Source organism: Zonotrichia albicollis, chromosome 1, assembly GCF_047830755.1.
Source record: "Zonotrichia albicollis isolate bZonAlb1 chromosome 1, bZonAlb1.hap1, whole genome shotgun sequence".
In the NCBI taxonomy this organism is placed as follows: Eukaryota; Metazoa; Chordata; class Aves; order Passeriformes; family Passerellidae; genus Zonotrichia; species Zonotrichia albicollis.
Window position 1 is genome coordinate 108,288,423 of NC_133819.1, and position 21,028 is coordinate 108,309,450.

The following is a 21,028-nucleotide window of genomic DNA, read 5'->3' on the forward strand; positions in this document are numbered from 1 at the left end:
TTTTTGTACTACGATATTCAAACATTCAGTAAAAGCACTTGGCAAATGCTAATGAATTTGTTCCCACAACTGAAGCAAAGATATGACAGCCAACGTTTTTCAAATTTAAGCATTTAAAATTAGACACCAAAGTATTTTTAGAACACATGATAAAAATGATCAAATTTTTACAACTGTAGAAGACTTACAGCTCTCTGCAAGTGGCTTCATTACTCATACAAAATATAAGAATTTGTGGAAGACACACGGTTTTTTCCACCAGTGTGGAAAGAAAAGCCTCATCCTGTTAAAGTTAATTGCCAAACACTCATTCTCATTCAGGGAGTCCATATTTAGTTCCTGAGTTCTGGGGAAACAGCAGCTGGTGATGTGTTGCTGAAGCTGCTGCTAAGATTTTTGAAACTGATTTCAGTGAGAGTTTTGAACTTATCTCTGAGGGTTGGATCATTACAGGTAACTGCTCTGGTAAGTAACTGTATGTATACTTACATCGTATCTGTTTTCAGTCCCAGAGTGCACAAAAAGGAGAACAGCAACAACAACGAAGTCAACCGTGCTTTTCCTCAGCAAAAAGTATCAATATATAGATAGAGAGGGGCCAACGGCTTGCTGAATTGCAACAATGTCAGATAAACAAGGATGAAATTAAAAAGTAGTTTAAATTCTCATGATATGTACACAGGTTGAAGAAAAAAAATTAGAAAAAGTCATATATAATGCTAGCAAGCAAAACACATCAGGAAGGGAGGGAGGGAGGGAGGGAGGGAGGGAAGCAAGAGGGGAACCTCAAATCAGCTCTCCTGACCTCCACAGATAAGTATCGTGTTGCTTAAAGAACTTGCATTTTAAAATACAAGCTTGAAAAAACGGTATATTTCTTAACCAGAGCTCTGCTAGAGTTCTGCTTTAAGAGACTCTTAGTAAAGCTAGATTTATCTAGTATCAAAAGCTTTTTTTTTTTTCCCCTCCTGAGAAATTTTTTTTTGGGTGCTTATTGGATTTTTGACCCATCCTATTTTAACTCCTTATGAATCTCAACCTTTTGGATAACTTTGCCAGACACAACTTCCTTCCCAGACTCACCTGGCCTGGACACCCACCATGCACAACAGTACCACCGAAATTCTGCATGCTGCTGAGACACATAACGAGACTTGGTCCAGCCAGGCGCCAAGCTCTGAGTTCTCCCTGGGTGTGTTGGCACTGCTGGCTTTCCTCATGGTGTTGCTGTGTCTGGTGACCATCCTTGGCAACATGCTGGTGATCCTTGCTTTCATTATGGACAGGAACCTGAGGCATCGGAGTAACTATTTCTTTCTGAATCTTGCTGTTTCTGACTTTGCAGTGGGTAAGTGAGAGCTGTGGAGCCCTGTGCTAATTGTGTTGTAGGACTCTTAAGAGAAGCACTAGTGTTTATTTTCTGTGTGTTTTCTTCTGAGAGAACTATTTCCCAGCTGTGTTTGGGGGAAGGATGGGGAATGGTGGAACACTTCAAGCTACATGAAGTGTTTCAGCAGGCTATCATTTTTTAGAAAATAAAGGATGCTTTGTATAATGTTTCAGGATAAAATATTACTATGGGAATTTTATGGTCTAACAAAGAATGGGAGCTGTTTGTGAAGAGTTCTGGCTGAAATTTAGATGGTCTAATCAAATACAGCCTACATTGTCTGACAGCTCTTGCATACATGATCAATATCTTCTCTTTCAGTCTATCACACAATACAGATCATTACCTGAAATGTTACTAAATAGCAATGAACGCTATTTTTAAGCATTTTGCTGTACATGCTCTATATAGAGAAATACCTTAGGAATATGTGTTTGTGTAGACAAATAAAAAATTACAAATAAAGCAATTTTTAAGTTTGATGCTACATGTGTATTTATACATAGGGACACATTTAGTTTTGAAACTTTTACTGAGAAAAAGTACAATTAAAACAGGAGTGTGATGTTCAGTTGGAGACTGAGCTATTGCAATATTCTGTGAATTGTTGGGTGTCTTTCCAAAAACCTTGGTTAAATTACTGAGTGTATAGAATGATGGTTTTAAACAGTTGTGGCTATTTAATGAAATCTTTATCCTGACTTGTCATATCACAACAATTTTTAAGTCCACTTTTAAGAAGTATACTGAAAGAGCAGAAGAAACTTTTTTTACAAATTTTTTTGCCAGTGCCAGAAGTTCTGTCAGGGGCACAGCTTCTAATAGTCCTATCCTTGTGATGTCCATATCTTCTTGCATAATGTTTTGATACCTCCCTGCATATGCTTGATGTCTTCTTCCAGCTTATTTCTCCCTTGCTGTGCTACAGAGCTCTTGCTGCCTGTTCTCCTGTTACAGTGCACTGGAAAAAAATAGAGCAGTGAACAGAAAACCAGTGGACAAACTGATGTTCTCTCATTTGACTCACCATCCAGCATCATACTTAACAAACACCAGCCCTAGCTGAGAACTACAAAGTAAACAACTTCTCTGCCAAAGAAAGAAGTACAGCTTACTTGGCATTTCCTACTTTCCATGCTTTTTTGTTTTGTGATATTATGTTTACCTGAATGTCTAGTTTTTAATTATAAATTTTGTTAAAAGCTTTGCCTTTGTCTTAGTTTGACTTTAGAGTCAAACTGATTTTTATTTTTGTAGCTATATAATTATGCCTAAATTGTCCTTGCTTTCTTCTTGATCTAAATTGATAAAAGCTTACAGAATAATTTGCTTATTCTTTTAACATATCTAATCTAGCTGCTTTTGACATTCAGCAATTTTTGCTTTGTCTCGGTGCTTCAGTACTTATAGCTGGGTTTGAATAGAGACCTCTTGATTCTTAGTACAGGGAGAATAACAGGAACTGTAAGATTTTTATGGAAATAGAATCTTTCAAGATACTGTTACAGGAGTACACACTGTTAGGTGGTAAATCTAAAGTTGAAACCAAGTTTTTTCCTGAATGTTAAAATCTATAATGTTTTACTCAAAAGACAACATGCTAATTGCTCTGTAAATGCAGTGATTCCATTTTGTTGCAGCCTTGTTGCTGTTCACTGCATTTCTGCATCCCAGTTGACTGCACTGTTAGTTCTTCAGCCTCCCAGGGATGTGTTGTGATTCTGTGTAGGGTGATCATCTCAAAATCCATTAAAATGAGGTCATATTGGCACTTTCACAACATTTGGATTTAGCAGCCTAAATTTAGGTAGCAATGGATGTGGGTGGATCACTTGTGTTCCCACAGTCTGGGGAGTTCCCATAGATAATATCCTATCAGCTCGCCCCTGAAAAGTAGTTATTATCAAGATTTAAGATGAGGCAAAAGGTTAGGCTCGGTGTATTTAATTAACTGTGCTGTTCTTGTCAGAATTTTGATCATATAGTTTTTAAAATTAGTCCAAAACTTGTATTTCTGTAAGAAGTTAAGTTCTGGAACATTTTCCAACACCTATGCTTCTAAGAGGATAGAAGCAGGGCAGTTGGATAATTTGTTATAGAAAACAGTGAATAGAATTGGCAATTGGATAATTTGTTATAGAAAACTTTGGGAGAAAGATGCTTTTGTTTGTTTTAATTTCAGCAGATAACACAGAAGAGTGTTTGCTTCAGCAGGTAGAGCAGTCAGCTGCTCCTTCTTTCAGCAGGTAGTGTTAATTGGAGAGGTAACAATGATACATAATAAACATGATACACCTTTCAGAGGGGTATTGATTATAAGAATGTGACTAGTACCTGGTTTGTAGTAAAGGTTCTTCAGTTGCAGGATAATACAAAGCCATCTATGTGGCAATTCCAGCCAGTATTGATCAATCTTTTGTCAGATACTGCAGAAATACGTCTCTGCTCTCATGCCGTGCAGTGCTGACTGACGTGTGCATTTGGTTTCTTTTCACAGGTGTGTTCTGTATGCCGTTGTACATCCCTTACGCCCTGACAGGAACATGGAACTTGGGAAGGAGCCTGTGCAAGCTCTGGCTGGTCATGGACTATCTCATGTGCACAGCTTCAGTGTTTAACATCGTCCTTATCAGCTACGACCGTTTCCTGTCAGTTACAAAAGCTGTAAGGCTAACATTTCTATTTATTGCTTTCTACATGTTGGGATTTCTATCAAACTCAGAGCGTTTCACAATTGACACTTTGAGCTAAATGGTGCTTTGTTATTGGTACCATTTTTTAATAAAGAAATTATGATGCTTCAATGTTGTGTTGGGACTTAGGACATTGCCTTGCTGTGATTTCAATGTTACCCTCGTACCACCTGCACTAAAAGTTATTTAATTACTCTATTAGTTACACAGGAGATGGGAAGGTCCAGGTGGGAAAGAGACAGCAGGCATGTGGAGAACTTGGGCTTTGGCCATTAGAAGAGCTGGTGGGGATGACAACTAGGCAGAGTCAAGGATGTGCTTAGGCTTAGATAGATTTTGTAAGAAGAGCATTTGGAGAGACAGTGAGATGGACTGAGTGAAGATCAGATGAGGGTCTAAATTACTGCAGGGGGTGATTGACATGTGCTGACAATGAACAGTTGAGTGGAAACTGATCCCTTGAAGCAAAAAGAAGAATGAATCAAAATATATGGAGAGATAAGAGAAGTCTCTTGAATGTTGTCGTTCTTCTGTTTCAGAAGATAGCCAAGGAATCAAGTAAGAATTATCATTCACCATTTCTAAGCTCTGCTTGGTGTTTGGTCGTAGAATCTGAGAATGGTTTGGAAGAGACTTTAAATATTATCTGGTTCCAACTCCCTGCCATGGGCAAGGACACCTTCCACTAGACCAGGTTGCTCAGAGCCCCATCCAACCTGGCCTTGAGCACTTCCAGGGATGGGGCATCTACAACGTCTCTGCTCAGCCTGTTCCAGTGCCTCACCATCCTCATAGCAAAGAATTTCTTTCTAATATCTGACTTAAACCTACTCTCTTTTGGTTTAAAGCCATTGCCCCTTGTCCTATCTCTGCTTGCCCTTTGGATCCTGGGAAGCTGCAGTCAGGTCACCCCAAAGCCTTCTCTTCTCCTGGCTGATGAGCCTGCTTGCTTCAATGACATGTTTCATATTTCATGCTTCTCATTTGGGAGGTGCTGGTACAGTACCTAATCACTTTCTTTTCTTCCCTAGTGGTGTGGTTTTTATAAGTTGGTTTTTGCTAGTTTGTTGGTTTTTTGGGTTTTTTTAAGCTGAACAGTTAAGTATAAGAATCCCTGTATTTAAGACATTAACAAAGCTGCAGAGCTCAGAATAAGAATAATGTGAAATAAAAGGGCCTCTGTAACCTAGTTGAGATCCATGTTCTTGTGCCATTGCTGATGGTCTCCATTTACATGATCACATTCTGGTTTTCTTCTTTAGGGTATTAGGATGGAATGAGTCTAGGAATGTGTAACAGGGCTGTTATCCAAAGAAAAGACACCATGCTTCCTCAGAGACTTGGGATCTACCTCTGCCTCTGCTGCAAACTTAGCCTGTTGCCAGGTTCCAGTCACTCCAGACTTAATAATTTGTGAAGCTGTGCTCAGCTTCCTGTTTTCTGCCTCTAAATTGAGCTGCTTGTCTTGCACAGGGTGGCAAATTCATTACTGCAGATCTGGAGCTGTGCACAGAGCTAATATGATGCTTCAAGATGTAGAGGAGTCTGAATTTTCAGGCTACACATATTTAAAACAGAGTATCCAAACCAATGTGCATAATCCTGAACTACTGCTCTGATACTTGCTGGTGAAATAGGGACAATGCCCTTTGTGTGCAGTGAGGCCGTGAAGGTGCCATTCATTATTATTTGTGTATCATGCAGATGCTTTTCTAATGAACAGTATTGGAAGCGGATGAGGAAGGCAGCAGTTTTGGGGAAAGCCTGAGATGCCAAATGTTGAACAGTATAGAGGAAATAAAATTGTCCAGCTCTTCATTAACTTATCTTCTTGTGCTATGAAAGATAGAGGGGACCAAGAGTATGAATGGGCTATTGCAGAATGGGCTTAGCTCTTGTATTTCCTAACCCTGGATGATTTTATTTTAATTCTTAATGTGCTGTCTGGGTAGACATAAAAGCATCAAGATTTTCAGTAGTGGAATGAACTGTTTACAAGGTAAGGCTAACATTAAAATAGAGTGATTCAGTAAGGTAGGGGTTGTTACAGTGTATGTCTGGGATAGATTTTTCTGCTATGGCAAGAGGAAACAGTATGAGAAATTATATTGTCTGGTGTTTGCAGTCTCACATGGCAAACTGTCTAATATAGAAGGCTTCTTCTTTTGCTGGGCATGTAGGAACTCCCACAGCTGCTTTCACTCTCTGCTGAGCCTGGGCTGATGAGTCATAAACCTATTTCTTACCAATTCCTTATTGCTACTTTACTGTGTGGTGGAAACAAGATATGTCCTTTCATACCTGGAAGCCAAATGATAATTTAGCCATCATAATTTCTGCTCCTCTCCCATGTCCAGTATTAAAATAAATCACAGAGCTGCAATGTAAGGAGAACAAGACTAGCAGTTTTTCAGAACCTTACATAGAGAGGACGTCCAAGGTGTCTGGGGAAATACAGAACAAATACTATATTTGGCTTGATTACATTTGGGTTTTTGACATAATTTCCCCCAAAATGTTGTCTGAGTATGTGACATGTCCTTTTTCCCTTGCAGGTATCTTACAGAGCCCAGCAGGGAATAATGTCCAGCTCTGCCATCAAGATGGTGGCCATTTGGGTCTTAGCATTCCTCCTGTACGGCCCAGCCATCCTGTTTTGGGAGCACGTGGCTGGACACAGCGTGGTGCCTGTGGATCAGTGCTACGCCGAGTTCTTCCACAACTGGTACTTCCTGCTGTGTGCATCCACCCTGGAGTTCTTTGTGCCCCTGCTCCTGGTGACCTACTTCAATGTGCACATCTTCCACAACATCCAGCGGCGCCAGCGGCGCGGCAGCGTGCAGGACTGTGAGCATCCCAGGAGGAGCAGCCTGTCCTGGAGGTTCTGTGGCTTGCCAAGGCCAGGGGCATCATCTCCTTCATCAGAAGCAGAGGACAGTGTTTCATCACTAACGAGGTCGTGGAGACCAGCAATGGTACCCAATGGTCCATCTCGAACAGAAACCAGTTCTACAGCTCTCAAAAGGAACTTTTCTGCTTCTTTCTGTTCAAGTTCTGGATCAAAACTGCAGCGGGACAAGAAAATAGCAACGTCTCTTGCCATAATTGTCTGTGTGTTTACCATTTGCTGGGCCCCATACTCTTTATTAATGATTATCCATGGGTTTTGCCAAGGAAAGTGCATCCATAAGTCCCTCTATGAAGCAACGTTTTGGCTTTTGTGGATCAATTCCTCTTTGAATCCATTTCTTTACCCTCTCTGCCATATGAGGTTTCGAATGGCTTTTCTGAAAATATTATGTCCCAAAAAGTTTGCAGCATTGAGATCTGGTAACACGCCTTCTATTTAGCGAGGTAAAAGGAATGTCTTACAGATAAGGTTCCTCTGTCATTTAAGTGATACCTTTTCATATGTGTTGTTGGCATGAATAGAGAAAAAACCTCTTTGTTTACTAATGACATTGTCTAAGAGTGCAGCAGAGTTATGTAGTTGCCCCAATATTGCTAATTATCAGGATCTCATTTTTGGTTTTGCTGGTATGATGCTAGATTAATTACCATCTAGTGGATTGAAAAGAATAATGAGCTTTGCTGAATGTTCTCTTGCTTTGTGGGTGTGAGGTATATTTTTTTCTTTCTTTTTTTTTCTTTCCTTTGTTTAATATATAGAGCTGGCACTGTGAAAGAACTCTGCTCTTGCTATTTTCATAGAGAGTCACTGGAGGGAGATACTTGTTCATGTATGCGTTGAATTAAAATTTATGTTCTATTTATGAATCTAAAGCTGTCAGTGAAGAAGTAATACTACTACATTTTTCAAAGATTGTAAAAATACTCACAGAAGCAGTATATTTTCATATCATAAACTATTATGAAGACAAGAGAGTGCCCTCTCCTTGTTAGAATCCCCACAGTGAGCAATATGCAAGTGAATGGAATGCCTAACCTGCCATATCTGTCTTTTTCAGGTTTTAATGTAGCTCATACCTGGCATTGCAGGACAAAGTACATGTAAGTTAGCAATTCTGAATGATTTTTAGAGAATGAAATTTTCCATGCTATGAGAATTTTGAGACTGGTTATCAAAAGTATCAGACGCAAATGGTTGTTAGTTTTTTCACCTATACCGGTTTTTCACCTGACATTGGCTGCCCCTTTGGTCATGCTTAAATGATATTTAGTGCCAGATTTGTGCACTATGTGATTGCCTAAAAGATAGGCCAGGCTTGGGCACATGATCACATTCCTGTTGAATTAGCAGAGCAAGCAATGCTAAGTTCATACTGGATTTTTGATTTTGGCTGGCTATGCAAGAATAGACAATAGCCTATCCGGTGTAAAGCTTTGCAAGTGCAAAGATATTCCATCAAAATGTCTGGAACAAATTTGATCTGACAGAGTGATTTTTTATACTAGATCAGTGCTTTATGTCCTGTTACTGTGACATTATATGGATTTTCTCTGCCACAGAACAAATATCAAACTTGATTTTTTCAATTAGGGAGCAAGGGCCGTATTCACTGCTTGAGAATGAGATTTACAGAGGTCTGGAAGCTGATACAGAGATGTTTTAAGCAGCTCTTAACAAACAAAGCAGTTGAATGTCCAGTGCTGAAAGGAGTGAGTAAATGTCTTGGAGGAAGCAATGGAGCTTGATTACACCCCATTCCATGTGCCAAACTTTCTTACCATGTGTTGAGTGTTGCAACTCACCCAGAAAGCTTTCATGGATGGGTAAGTGAGAGTCACTGGCTGCATTTTTCTCTCTCCTTTTGTGTAATTTTATTCCTCTTTGTTTATGTATGTAATATTGAAAGAGAAATCTGATGCACAGAACAATGAAGAGCAGTAGTCAATTTAAATGGTTTTTAATCTAATTTGAAATTTGCTGTAGAAGTGTTGCCATAACAGAGTACTCCTTTGCAAACACAATTCAAATGCATGGAAGCAGCTTAATGATAGCACAAAAGTTGATGGCTTTGAAGAGCTAGAATGTCTTTTTGTTCAGAGGTCTGGAACTGAAGGCTTCTCTTGCCAGTTTTCACGCTGCTGGAAGATTATCTTTCACCATTCATTCTCGATATGCTTCCTTGCCTCACATGGAGAGTGTTACGTATTGTGAGCATAATGGCTAGGAGAGGTGCAGCTTCAGGAGGAGGTCATTGATTCAGTACAGCTGTTTTTACTGTCATGAGCTGTGGTGCAGGCATAGATTTTGTGGGGTTTGCTTTTCTGTGATGCTTAAAAAAATCTAAACACACACATAGAGTTAAAACATTTATAGAAGAGCTCGTGTACTAAACATCTGTTAAATAGAGAAACTGAAGATGGGCCCAAGACAAAAATGTGTTTGTGTTGTCTGCATTCTATCCCCTATGCTTTTAGTATAAAAATTCAGTTTGCATTTTGTGCTAAAAGAATGTATTGTTCATTTTGGAAAAATAACCTAGAAAATTATTACCTAGATAAACTAGATAATCCACGTTTTTTCCAGCAGTGCTGGAAAGCTAGTTAGTCAGGGAATTTGCCAGGCAGCACAATCTGCAGTGAATTTGAAACAACATAGCATGGTGAAGCTACTAGAGATCAGTGTTTTTTGGAGTCTGTTTTACACACACACTATTCAAACTGTTTTCTCATGTCACTCCTGTGTATTAGATGCATTTGTTGTATTTTTCTAATTGTTGAAAATTTTGCTAATTTCTCCCAGGGTAAGTCAAGCACTGGGTTGCTGTGCCCACCACTTTAGGTCAGTGACATCATAAATATTCTCCCTTGTAAATTACAAATGAGACATTTTTCAAGGTTGTGGTATGATACTTATTCAGCATTTGTTCTTATGCCCCCATTCAAGTGGATGTTTCTTGACAAATGGTTTTCTAACCCAGATCTTTCTAACCAGTCACTCATCCATTTCACTATTTCATGTCCTTAAATTTTCTTCTGTCTTTGCAGATGTTCAGTAGGCCTTCTAAATAGATGGTGACAGTAGCTATATGGGCTTCAACGTTGTGGGCTTCAACTCAAACCACACCAGTTTTTTTCTAATCTGACCCTCTCATATTTAAAAGAAAAAAAACACTCAACAAATAAAAATACATGTTGGAAGAAATTGTGTTATCTTTTTTTTTGTTTATTTCTGAAACAAATATTGAATGCTAATGATTCTCCTAATGTCCATGTCCTTTATTTTCCAAAGGAAATACCACATAGATTTCCCCCTGAGTGCCACACAGAAGAACTATGATTAAAACTTCAACATTTGATTTATTCCCTAATTATAAAGGCAAATGACTACATTCCCCTTGTCCACTAATTCAGTAATTTTATCAAAGAAGACAACCAAGTTGCTCAGGCATGTTATACCCTTGGTAAGTCCATGCCAACTATCCCTAGTCACCTTCTCCTCCCCCAGGTCCTCAGAAACACCTTTCAAGGGGACTCACTCCATTATTTTCCCAAGGAGTAAAGACAATCTGACATCTTGTCTTTGTGGCAACATTTGAAAATCAGTTTTCTGATTTTCTTCTTTCTTCAGTGGTTGGGAATCTCCCTTTATGACCATTCTAAGAGGATAGAAATTGGCCTTGCAAAGGTAGTAGCTGGTTCTCTTCATAGCACAGTGGGTTCCATGGACTTTTATGGGTCAAGTCCCCTCAAGTAATCCTGTCTTATTCTCACCTGCTTGTGACAGTTCTCATCCTTGAACTCATTCACTGAGCATGGAAGAAAGGGAGACCTAGATAGTGATGAATGAAGCTAAGGAAGCATTGGGTACCTCAGCCTTATCTGCACCTGCTGTCACTGGATTACTGGTCCCATCCAGCAAGCTACCCATATTTTTGTTATTCACCATTTTGCTCCTAATGGGGTGGCTGAAGTTCTCTGTGTTGTTTTTGATGTCCTTTACAAACATCAACTATAGGTGAGCTTTTGTTTTCCTAATATCATTCTTATGTTGCCAGACAACATTTCTAAATATCTCCTTTGTATTCTGTCCCTCCTTCAAACTCCTTCATGTTCTCTTTTCACATTGTAGTCTCCAGGGTTAGCTACTGTCATGATACATCTGCTTGCTTTCTTGAGAGCAGGGATGGACTATTCTTGTGCATGGACGTTGCTGTCTTTAGAGGCCTGCAGCTTCCTTGAGCTCCTTGTCTTTTGGATCTGCTCCCGTGGGATTCCCACTACCACTTTTCTAAACAGAAATCTGCTCACCTGAAGCCCATGGTCTGCACTGCTGCTCTCCTTCCTCATCCCCTTTAGGATCTTGAGTTCTACTACCTCATCATCACTACAGCTGAGTCTGGCACTGACAGCACATCCCCACACAGCCCCTCTTTACCACCGAGCAGGTGTTTCAGTTGTGCATCACCCCCATTAGCCCATGCAGGATTTGTGTCTGAAAGTTCCCCCTGACAGCCTCCAGGAACCCTGTTCACTGCTAGACCTGTTGTGTTGCACTTCCAGCAGATGCCATGAACACTGAAAGTCCTACATAAGAAGTGGGTTCTGTGGTCCAGAAGCTTTCTTGAATTGCTTCAAGAAGATTTCATCACCTCCCTCACCCTGAGCTCTGCAATGTGCTCTCACCATAATGTCACCCATGTCAAGCGTGGCTTGGTGGCTGCACAGGAAGATCTAGTACTTCCCCTTTGCTTCCCAGGCTGCAGCTGGGCACACACACCTAAGGCAGCTGTGTCTCACTGCCACATTTTGCCATTCCTGAGGTCTCTTCTTTTTCTGTCATGCTACACCTTTTGCTTTAATGGCTCTTTACAACATAATTCCCTCTGTTCCTCAATAAGGTAGCAGAGCACTGCATCTTTCCTCCCCACATTTTGCCCACTCTCTCTTTCCTTGTTCCTTGCCCTATATCTTCCCAAGTACCTGGCATTATGGCTGCAGTTTGAAATGCTGGTCACTCAGTGTGCTGTGGTGCTACAGTGTCAGTGAGTGTCAGCCACAGCCATGGACTACCAAATTCTGTGCACTCCCACCAAAATAAATGGAGTTGTGATGAGGAAGGCATATCTTTTCTCACACCGGAAAAGGGCTAAAGGCTTGGTACCTCATGGAGTTAAAGCTTGTCAAGGATTACTTGAAAGGTGCAGGATTAGATGGGCTACACCATAAAGACCTCCAAAGTCCAAGTATTTGGTTTATTCTGCCCAGAACTTCTGGTTAGGGTGAGCTGAAGAGGTATTGGTGATGCTTCTGCTGCATGGAACTGTATTACAAATGCTCTGTAAACAGCAACACTAAGAGATATCTCTCTGTTGTTAACTGTAAGATTTAAAAAACAGTGTAGCAACAAGTGCAAAAGTGTTTACATTTTACTTTAAGGGAAATAGAATTGTAATAATTTTAATCCTGTTCACCACTGTGGAGGTGAAAATGAGATATGGCTTCAGCACAATTTGATGTGCAAAACCACTCACACATTGCTAATATGCAAGCTGCTTGACTGTGAGAAGAGTTGTTCCATGTCCAGGAAAGAAACTGATTGTGAGGTGTCTTTTCTAAGGCCAATAGGTGCATTCAAATCAAGAAATGTTAGAGAACCCAGGTCTTCAGTTCTTGTATTCCAGTTTTTTGGTATTGTGAATATTTTCTTTTTATGTTTCAGTATTCAGCCCAGCCTGTTAATAGACTTATCTCAACCTTTTGGATAACTTTGCCAGACACAACTTCCTTCCCGGACTGACCTGGCCTGGACACCCACCATGCACAATTGCACCGCCGAAATTCCGCACGCTGCTGAGACACATAGCGAGACTTGGTCCAGCCAGGTGCCGAGCTCCGAGTTCTCCCTGGGTGTGTTGGCACTGCTGGCTTTCCTCATGGTGTTGCTGTGTCTGGTGACCATCCTTGGCAACATGCTGGTGATCCTTGCTTTCATTATGGACAGGAACCTGAGGCATCGGAGTAACTATTTCTTTCTGAATCTTGCTGTTTCTGACTTTGCAGTGGGTAAGTGAGAGCTGTGGAGCCCTGTGCTAATTGTGTAGTAGGACTCTTAAGAGAAGCACTGGTGTTTATTTTCTGTGTGTTTTCTTCTGAGAGAACTATTTCCCAGCTGTGTTTGGGGGAAGGATGGGGAATGGTGCAAGCTCCATGAAGTATTTTAATTGCCCAATATATCTCAAAGTATGTTATAATGAGAAATGCATTCTTTTTCGTGCAAATACTTCTAATGTTGCTTCAAAAAAAAGTAGTGACTATTACATGTGAATACTTCTTGAAGGGGTTGTTTACTGCAGTTTATGATTTACCCTTGTCTTTCCAAATATAAGGTGTTTATCCACACACTTCAGAACAGGTGACATATATTTGGCAGCTATGTGTGATACATCCACGTAAATGAATTACTTCTCTACATAGTACAAATGGTTTATGAATGTTATTACACTACAGCAAGACACTTTATCACCCTGAGTTTTTACTGGCTTCAGCTTAACACAGGCTATTGATCTGATGAGTTGTTTGATACCAGTTTGACCCCTGCTGGCATCCCTCATCTATATTCCTAATTGGTCCCCTCTTCCCATAGTGTCACTGGAGAACTCCGGGAGAGTTTGTTGCTGGAGCTGCCATGGATCCAGTCCTGGCTGGTGATGCCAAGTGAGGTGATGGTGGAGTGAACGCCTTTTGCAGCACTCCTCCACGGCTGAAGCCAGGGAAACAGCCCATGTGGCAGAGAAATCCTGACAATACCATAGTTCTGTGGCAGATGTGCCAGCAAATGTCTTGACTTGAGGCTGGCAAGGAGGTACTTCTGCACACAAAGGCTTTTTCTTCAGGATGGTCACAGAGTATGCACTGAACTGTGAGAAAGGAAATCGTGGCCACAGACCTACTGCACTTCTGACAATACCATCCCCCCAAAATGCTGTTCCTTCGTCAGTGCTGTGTAGGCACGTGTATTATTTAGCCTTTAAGGTTTTCCTTCATTTACACCATTTATAACATGTGCTGCCTTATTCTGAGACTTGCCCCATGGAGCAGAAAATGAAGCCTTTGCTTTCCTGCTAAGGCAGACAATTTGCTGGAGCTGCTACTTCATTGTTCAGGTTGTGTGCAAAAGTCTGTTTCTCCTCCTATCTCAAAGTTTAATAAGAGAATTAAATATCTGCCTTCAGCATCTGTTCTTTGTGGCTGGTGCCTCATGCATTCTTAAGTCAGCCAAGAGGAAATGATTGCCATCAGTATTAGATTAGCCTATACAGACTGTAAATTTAAATTTTTGTCTCTGATATTGGTCGGGAAATGCTTTATTTTCTGAAATTGCTGTGTTTTTTTTTTAATTTATGAAAAGTCTGGAATATTTATGGGGATGTGACTCATGTCTTTTGCATGAACCAATTAGTAAAAGTAAGAAGAGCTTCAAATATCAATGCTTAAAACCTGGGGTTTGCCTCTATATTTATATGTATAGCTAAAAGCAGTCATTACTTTTTGACATGGTGCCAAACATTGATCCCATTGAAGTTTGTGAGAACATTAGCAGTTATCAGCAAACATGAAAAATGAGTATTTAGTACCAGAGTGATGCTGCTGGTATTTAAGGAATATGTTAAAATAAGCCATCAGAATTGAAAGTGCTGTGAGCATTTCCCTGTTGATAACAGTCTGACAGCTCATTGCCCAGAGTTTTATTGTCAGTGGACCACATCACCCTGGATATATTTAGTAACTTCTAAGATCTTGATGGGCTTGTCAAGAAGGGAGTAATCTGGAGAGTTTTAAATAGAACTTGATGCAATGTATAATTTTCTATTTGCCTCTGGTAGTTCAGCATTTTCAGGAATGTAGAATCAGCTATTGCACCACACTTTTGAAAGAATGTTACTGTTAAAATGAAGAAGTTGCTGGCTTAAAAATAAAACACAAATATTGTTTTCTTAATTAGGAACTTCAGTGGAAGTTCTTTTGGACAAAACACAAATTTAACAAACCAAAATAGTTCTGGAGTTATTGTCAGGTGAAGAAGAACATGAGATTAAAACACTCCTTAAAAGTGAGAGTTTCATACTTCTGCTGTGTCTGCTCTATCTCTGGTAGAATGCCACACAATATATTGTGTTCAGTTTACAAATGCTGACCAATTTTACAGGAATAACTGCCATTCGCAACATCTGCAGATGTGTTTGAGGCAAAATTCTAATACAGATGACAGAATAGAGGAAATAAAATGATGAGGTTACCTATCAGAATGCAACCACTGTGCATATATGCTGCAGCACTAATTTTATACCTTTAGAGAGTCTGAATTGGTTAAACTTGGATTTTCGTCCTCAGTAAATCCTTCTTTGCTGAATTGTTTTCAGCTTATTCTCAACAACCAGCATACATAAATCGCACTAAGGTCTAAAACATAGAAAGTCACCATCAGATTTCATGAGAATTTAAGAATGTATGTATATAAATTACATACTCACCTTAATAGATTTGTTGATTTTTTTTACTCAAATACCAAAAGAGTGTGTCTCTCTGCTTCCAAGAGTTTGCGATCCCTGTGAACCTCATGGTGTTTTTGTTGTTGCTGTCTGCAGGTGTGTTCTGCATGCCCCTCTACATCCCTTACAGCCTGACAGGGACGTGGCACTTGGGAAGAGGCATCTGCAAGCTCTGGCTGGTCATGGACTATCTCCTCTGCACAGCTTCAGGGTTTAACATTGTTCTTATCAGCTATGACCGTTTCCTGTCAGTCACTAAAGCTGTAAGTAACCTGTTTAGCGCTTCTCTGATTTTTTCCCTTGGATGGTTATATTCACCAGCCTCTGCCATGTTGATGAGTATAAGCTCAAATTTAATGAAGATAATACCCCTCAAAAATATACTAGCATGTGGTGATTATTAGATATTTTGCAGCCAGATGGGGTGAATATTCTACATTGGGCATGCTTCACTGCAGAGCCAGTCAACCAGGAGTTTTCTCACAATTTCTGCTGCAAGCTGCTCTTGTGTTATTGCCTGAGGAAAAACAGTCTAGGGGGTAAAAAGGGTAAGGCAGCTGACTGGTAAAAAAGGGGCAGGGAAAGAGGAAATTCAGAGTAGACTGGATTGGCGTTTGGACCTAAAATCAGGCATGAAAGTTAAATACAGTGGATCTAGGGCAGTAAAATAAAGGATACTGGGGAGGGTGTCTAGACCTGAGAGGTGGTCAAAACTTATTCTAATAAGACCAGGAGCAAGAGCAAACAGGCAGAAAGTGGAACAAAGGGAAGACTGCAATCACTGCCTCTAGATATGCAGCAATAAACTCCTCTTTGTGTCTGGAGCAGAATCCCAAACTTCAGACACGTTCTGTCTCTGCTTTCTGCAGAGAATCCTACATGCCTGCTGTGAGCTTTATGTCTTGGGCCATGCTGGGGTGGAGGCCAGCATTTCTCACCAGCCACTGTTAGCTCAGGAGGCAGGGAATGTCACAGAGAACTAAAGGTTCCAGCCCTTTTGTGTGTATGAGACTGTCAACATAACTTCATGCAATAGAATTTCAGTCTTATTTGTGATAATAATTTAACTTCCTATAATTGCCTTCTTATTTTATTTCATTATTCTGTTTTATTTCATTTATTCTGTTTTATTTCATTATTCTGTTTTATTTTATTGTTGGAAAACAAACACCAGAGTTTTTGGTGTGTAAGAAACCTTTGGCTGGAAAGCCATAGACAGCATTTACAAATTGCAAAATTCAGAGCACCTTATCAAATACAATTAAGACCTGTGGACATTTGTATGATAGTTCTAGTGACATTAACTCAAACTTTTGTTATCAATTGGATGTCTGAGCTTGCAGAATTGCACATTTGTCCTGTGAAAGGGGTGAAGCAGGATGTGAGCCACATTGTATCTATAAATTCTGCAACATATAGTAAAAAATATGTACTGGCCCTGGAGTGGACGTAGAATGAAGAAAATGGGTGATTTTTTTAGTTTCATCAGCTAAGGGCTGTGGTGCAGGTGTGGTATCTATTCCTTCATCCTTATGAATTGTCTAGCAAGTAATTTTCTTATAGGTTGAATCTGTGTGTCACCTTTTCTGTTAAGCACCATGATGCATAAAGTTATTTGTTTGTAAAATGCTGTAAAAAGCAGTGCAGTTTCCAGTGAGTGGGAGTCATGCTCACAACAGCTATAAAATGCTAATTCCTCTGGCACTTCAGACCATATGTATGCCAAACAAGGCATACCAAATTGCTAGGCATTGATGGATGATTGGGTTTTATCCCACGGACCTGGACCCTGACAATGTTGGGACTCTAATATTACAGTGACATTGACTTGTAGAGAGACAGCCCTATGCTCTGTCAGCATCAATGAAATAAATGTGCTTGGGGGACCTTCATCTGAGCAGCACAGCCACATCTCTGTATTACCAAGCACCTCTTGAGTTTGTCTCCATCTGCTTCTCTTGGTCCCAAAATGGGTCTCTACAAGTCTGAACTTTTAATGTATTTTCCCCTCACAGGTATCTTACAGAGCCCAGCAGAGAATAACATCCAACCCTACCATTGAGATGGTGGCCATCTGGCTACTTGCTTTCCTCATGTACGGCCCAGCCATCCTGTTTTGGGAGCACGTGGCTGGACACAGCGTGGTGCCTGTGGATCAGTGCTACGCCGAGTTCTTCCACAACTGGTACTTCCTGCTGTGTGCATCCACCCTGGAGTTCTTTGTGCCCCTGCTCCTGGTGACCTACTTCAATGTGCACATCTTCCACAACATCCAGCGGCGCCAGCGGCGCGGCAGCGTGCAGGACTGTGAGCATCCCAGGAGGAGCAGCCTGTCCTGGAGGTTCTGTGGCTTGCCAAGGCCAGGGGCATCATCTCCTTCGTCAGAAGCAGAGAACAGTGGTTCTTCTTCCATGAGACCAAAGAAAGAGTCTTTGGGAGCTCACTGCTCATCTCCATCCACAGACAATTCTGTAACCCCAGGAAATGACTTTTCTGTTTCTTCCTGTGCAAAGACCAGATCAAAACTACAATGGGACAAGAAAATAGCAAAGTCCCTCGCCATAATTGTCTGTGTGTTTGCCATTTGCTGGGCCCCATACTCTTTACTAGTGATTTTCCGTGGGCCCTGCCAGGGAACTTGTGTCCATAACTTCCTGTATGAAGCAACGTTTTGGCTTTTGTGGATCAATTCCTCTTTGAACCCATTTCTTTACCCTCTCTGTCATGTTAAATTTCGAATGGCTTTTCTGAAAATTCTATGTCCCAAAAAGTTTGCAACATTAAGATCGAGTTCTTTTTAGAAAAAAGAAAAACAAGGTCCAAGAGGAGGTGGAAGAGGGACGTAAGTAGCCACTGTTTGAAATTAGATTTAGTCTTTTCCAGGAGATTAAACTATTTGGAGAATCTATACAAGCCTTCTGTGAAATGTCTTCCTACAGACAAATGTGCATGACCAAGGTTTGTGTACTTTTCCCAGCTATTTGAATTGATCAGGTAAAAGCTATTGCCTCTGTCTGACTTTCCCAAGTAGTCTACCCACAATATCTTAATTCTGATTGCTGAAAATGTTGTCTTCAATTGCAGTACCTCTTATATTTGTGTTCACGGGTGATATTAGTTAAAAATACAATAAAGTTATATATTACCCTTAGGGTCAATAGTATTCTACAGTTGCTATCTTCTCTGTTCTACTTCTTTTAAACAATTTGCATTCAGAACCCGATTTTTGCCTATATGAAACATCCAATGAAGTTACGATATTTGTTGCCAGGCACATAACAGGATTACTTCCTTTCACTAAAGGTTTTTGGCCATCAGAAGCAAAGAGGAACTACTTTCAAAAACTTGGATGTATGTGTTCTCTGCAGAAGGACGTTGCTCACTATATTTGTTCAGATGCAGCAGTAGAGAATTCAGGTGTGTAAAGCATTTATGTGGATGTCCAAGTATTCTGCAAGAAACCAGCCTTCTTCAGATGTAGTTTTGAGAAAACATAGAAACAGAAGTGTTTGTTCTTACTCCTTGGGGGAAAATGTCCAATTCTGTTTCTGTTACAAGCCCTCAGCTGGAGGCTGTGATAAACAGTATATTTCTTACACACTGTGTAAGGCTGTGTTTGTTTTTCTGCATGAGCCAGGAAAATGGCTGGCCTGGATGGCTGCCTGTAGTAGTATGTGTGGTGAGAGCTGAGACAGCTTGGAAGTGATCTTCTTTCAATACACACTTTCCATACTCTTAAGGACTATTTACTTGCATGGCTCTGGAATTATCAGGTATTAACTTCTCTACAAAATAAACAGGCATAACTTTAAAATGTAAATAATTTCTTTTCATCACATGGTCAGTAAGTATAAGACTAGGAAATAAATGGAAGAATAAAAACTAAAGAAATGTGAGAGGTATTTGGTGTCCATTTTATCTTCTGGGGTTTTTTGGGTTTTTTTGGAGTATATTTATATAGTATATTAGTATATTTTACCTAACAGCCTTCTGAATGTTCTTGTAGGCTGAACTACTGTTTAATTACCACTATATGTTTTGTTATACTATATGATAATTTATACTTTTCTACTTATACAAATTACACATGTATTCAACAATGTAAAAATTTGAGAGACATTCTCTCTGTATTGTCTCTAAAATATAAGATGAGAACTCTAATATTCAATGCAAACTACATTGAAGATCTGCTTTTTGCATTTGTTGTAACATTTTGGCCAGTAAGTTGGGCTTGTAGTTACTGCTAGAGGTCAGCATTTGTGTATCTCCAAAGCATGTCAGAACACAAAACACAAAGGCCACTACACCCACCTGTTTTCTTAAAGTGCAGCATGTACCAGTCTTGCACCTGCAAGGCTTTTGTCATTCTTTTAAAATACAACTTGTAAAGTCAGTAGCATTGAGCACGTGCAAACAGATCCTTCTGTGTCAGCTTTTAGAGGAAATCCTCCTCAAAGTTTATAAGACATACTTTTTGACTGTGTCAGCAATACAGAGTTAAAGATTTCATTCTGGTTAGCTTATCAAAAAGATATTTTTGAAATTTAGCTATCTCCATATGTAGATAAGAACACATAATCTTATATCTATGATGTGTTACATTTTTTTCCATTCTTCCTCTTTCTTGCTCACATCTTTTGCTTTCTTCTCACACCAGCTTGGCCTCTGCCTCAGCTCTTTGGTACAGGCCACAAGAGCTGAGTGCTGGCATCAACAGAGATTTATTTATAAGCTGACCGAGGCCTTGTGAATTCTGCTGCAGCACCCTTTGCAAAGCCAAGGAAAGGTAAATTGAGGTTAGTTGATACGAGATATGGAGGACAGGCTTAGGTGCTCTGAGGGGCAGTGAAACACCTGATTCTGCCTCCATTTGGGCTGAGCTGACATGTTAGAAGTTGTCAGAATAAACACTCTAACAGGACTGTGCTTTTAAGTGCAAACTTGGTTTTAGAGATGTGGGCAGACATTTCAGTAGTACCTCTGGCTTACTTTTGTCAGCTTTTGCAACTGTACTGGGAAATAAGTTGTGAATCTAGTTGGTCTTATCTTCCTCACTTTTCCTGAGCTACTGTTAGTAGGATAGAGTAGTCAGAAAGAAGCTGATGGGAAGGCAAAATGGACTTTGTTTAGGTGAGGGGCTAGATTACTCTCTTTATTCTTCTGATGTAGATTTTATTTCCAGCAGAGAAAGGCACAGAATCATAGCATTGATGCTAAGGTTTGGATTGGAAGGGGCCTTTAAGATCATCTGTACTGGGCAGGGACACCTTCCACTAGACTGGGTTGTTCAAAGCACCATCCAACCTGGCCTTGAACACTCCCAGGGATGGGGATGGGACATCCAAAACTTCTCTGGACAACCCATGTCAGTGCCTCACCACCCTTGAATTTATTCCTAATATCTAATCTAAACCTGCCCTCTTTCGGTTTTAAGCCATTGATTCTTGTCCTATCACCACATGCCCTTATAAAAAAGTCCCACTCCA

The 21,028-nt window shown here is 40.2% G+C and overlaps 2 protein-coding genes across 5 annotated transcripts; both read left to right on the forward strand.

Annotated features, from left to right (window-relative positions):
• Positions 1 to 784: 784 nt before the first annotated feature.
• Positions 785 to 10,192, forward strand: LOC102062040 (histamine H3 receptor). 4 transcript variants are annotated; one of them, XM_074549735.1, is made up of 5 exons: positions 785 to 1,348; positions 3,888 to 4,054; positions 6,639 to 7,437; positions 8,052 to 8,094; positions 8,585 to 10,192. In XM_074549735.1, the coding sequence occupies exons 1-3, from the start codon at positions 1,102 to 1,104 to the stop codon at positions 7,431 to 7,433; spliced, it is 1,209 nt and encodes a 402-aa protein (XP_074405836.1). In that variant the 5' UTR covers positions 785 to 1,101; the 3' UTR covers positions 7,434 to 7,437; positions 8,052 to 8,094; positions 8,585 to 10,192. The 4 variants fall into 4 exon arrangements, 3 of the variants coding, with proteins under 3 accessions (XP_074405836.1, XP_074405830.1, XP_074405823.1); XR_012582195.1 differs by having other exon boundaries at positions 6,639 to 8,817; positions 10,039 to 10,190; XM_074549729.1 differs by having other exon boundaries at positions 8,052 to 10,192.
• Positions 10,193 to 11,169: 977 nt separating this feature from the next.
• Positions 11,170 to 19,429, forward strand: LOC102064046 (histamine H3 receptor). Its single transcript, XM_005497441.4, has 3 exons — positions 11,170 to 13,056; positions 15,639 to 15,805; positions 17,558 to 19,429. Exons 1-3 carry the CDS (start codon positions 12,810 to 12,812, stop codon positions 18,341 to 18,343), a joined length of 1,200 nt encoding a protein of 399 aa, XP_005497498.2. The 5' UTR covers positions 11,170 to 12,809; the 3' UTR covers positions 18,344 to 19,429.
• Positions 19,430 to 21,028: the final 1,599 nt, after the last annotated feature.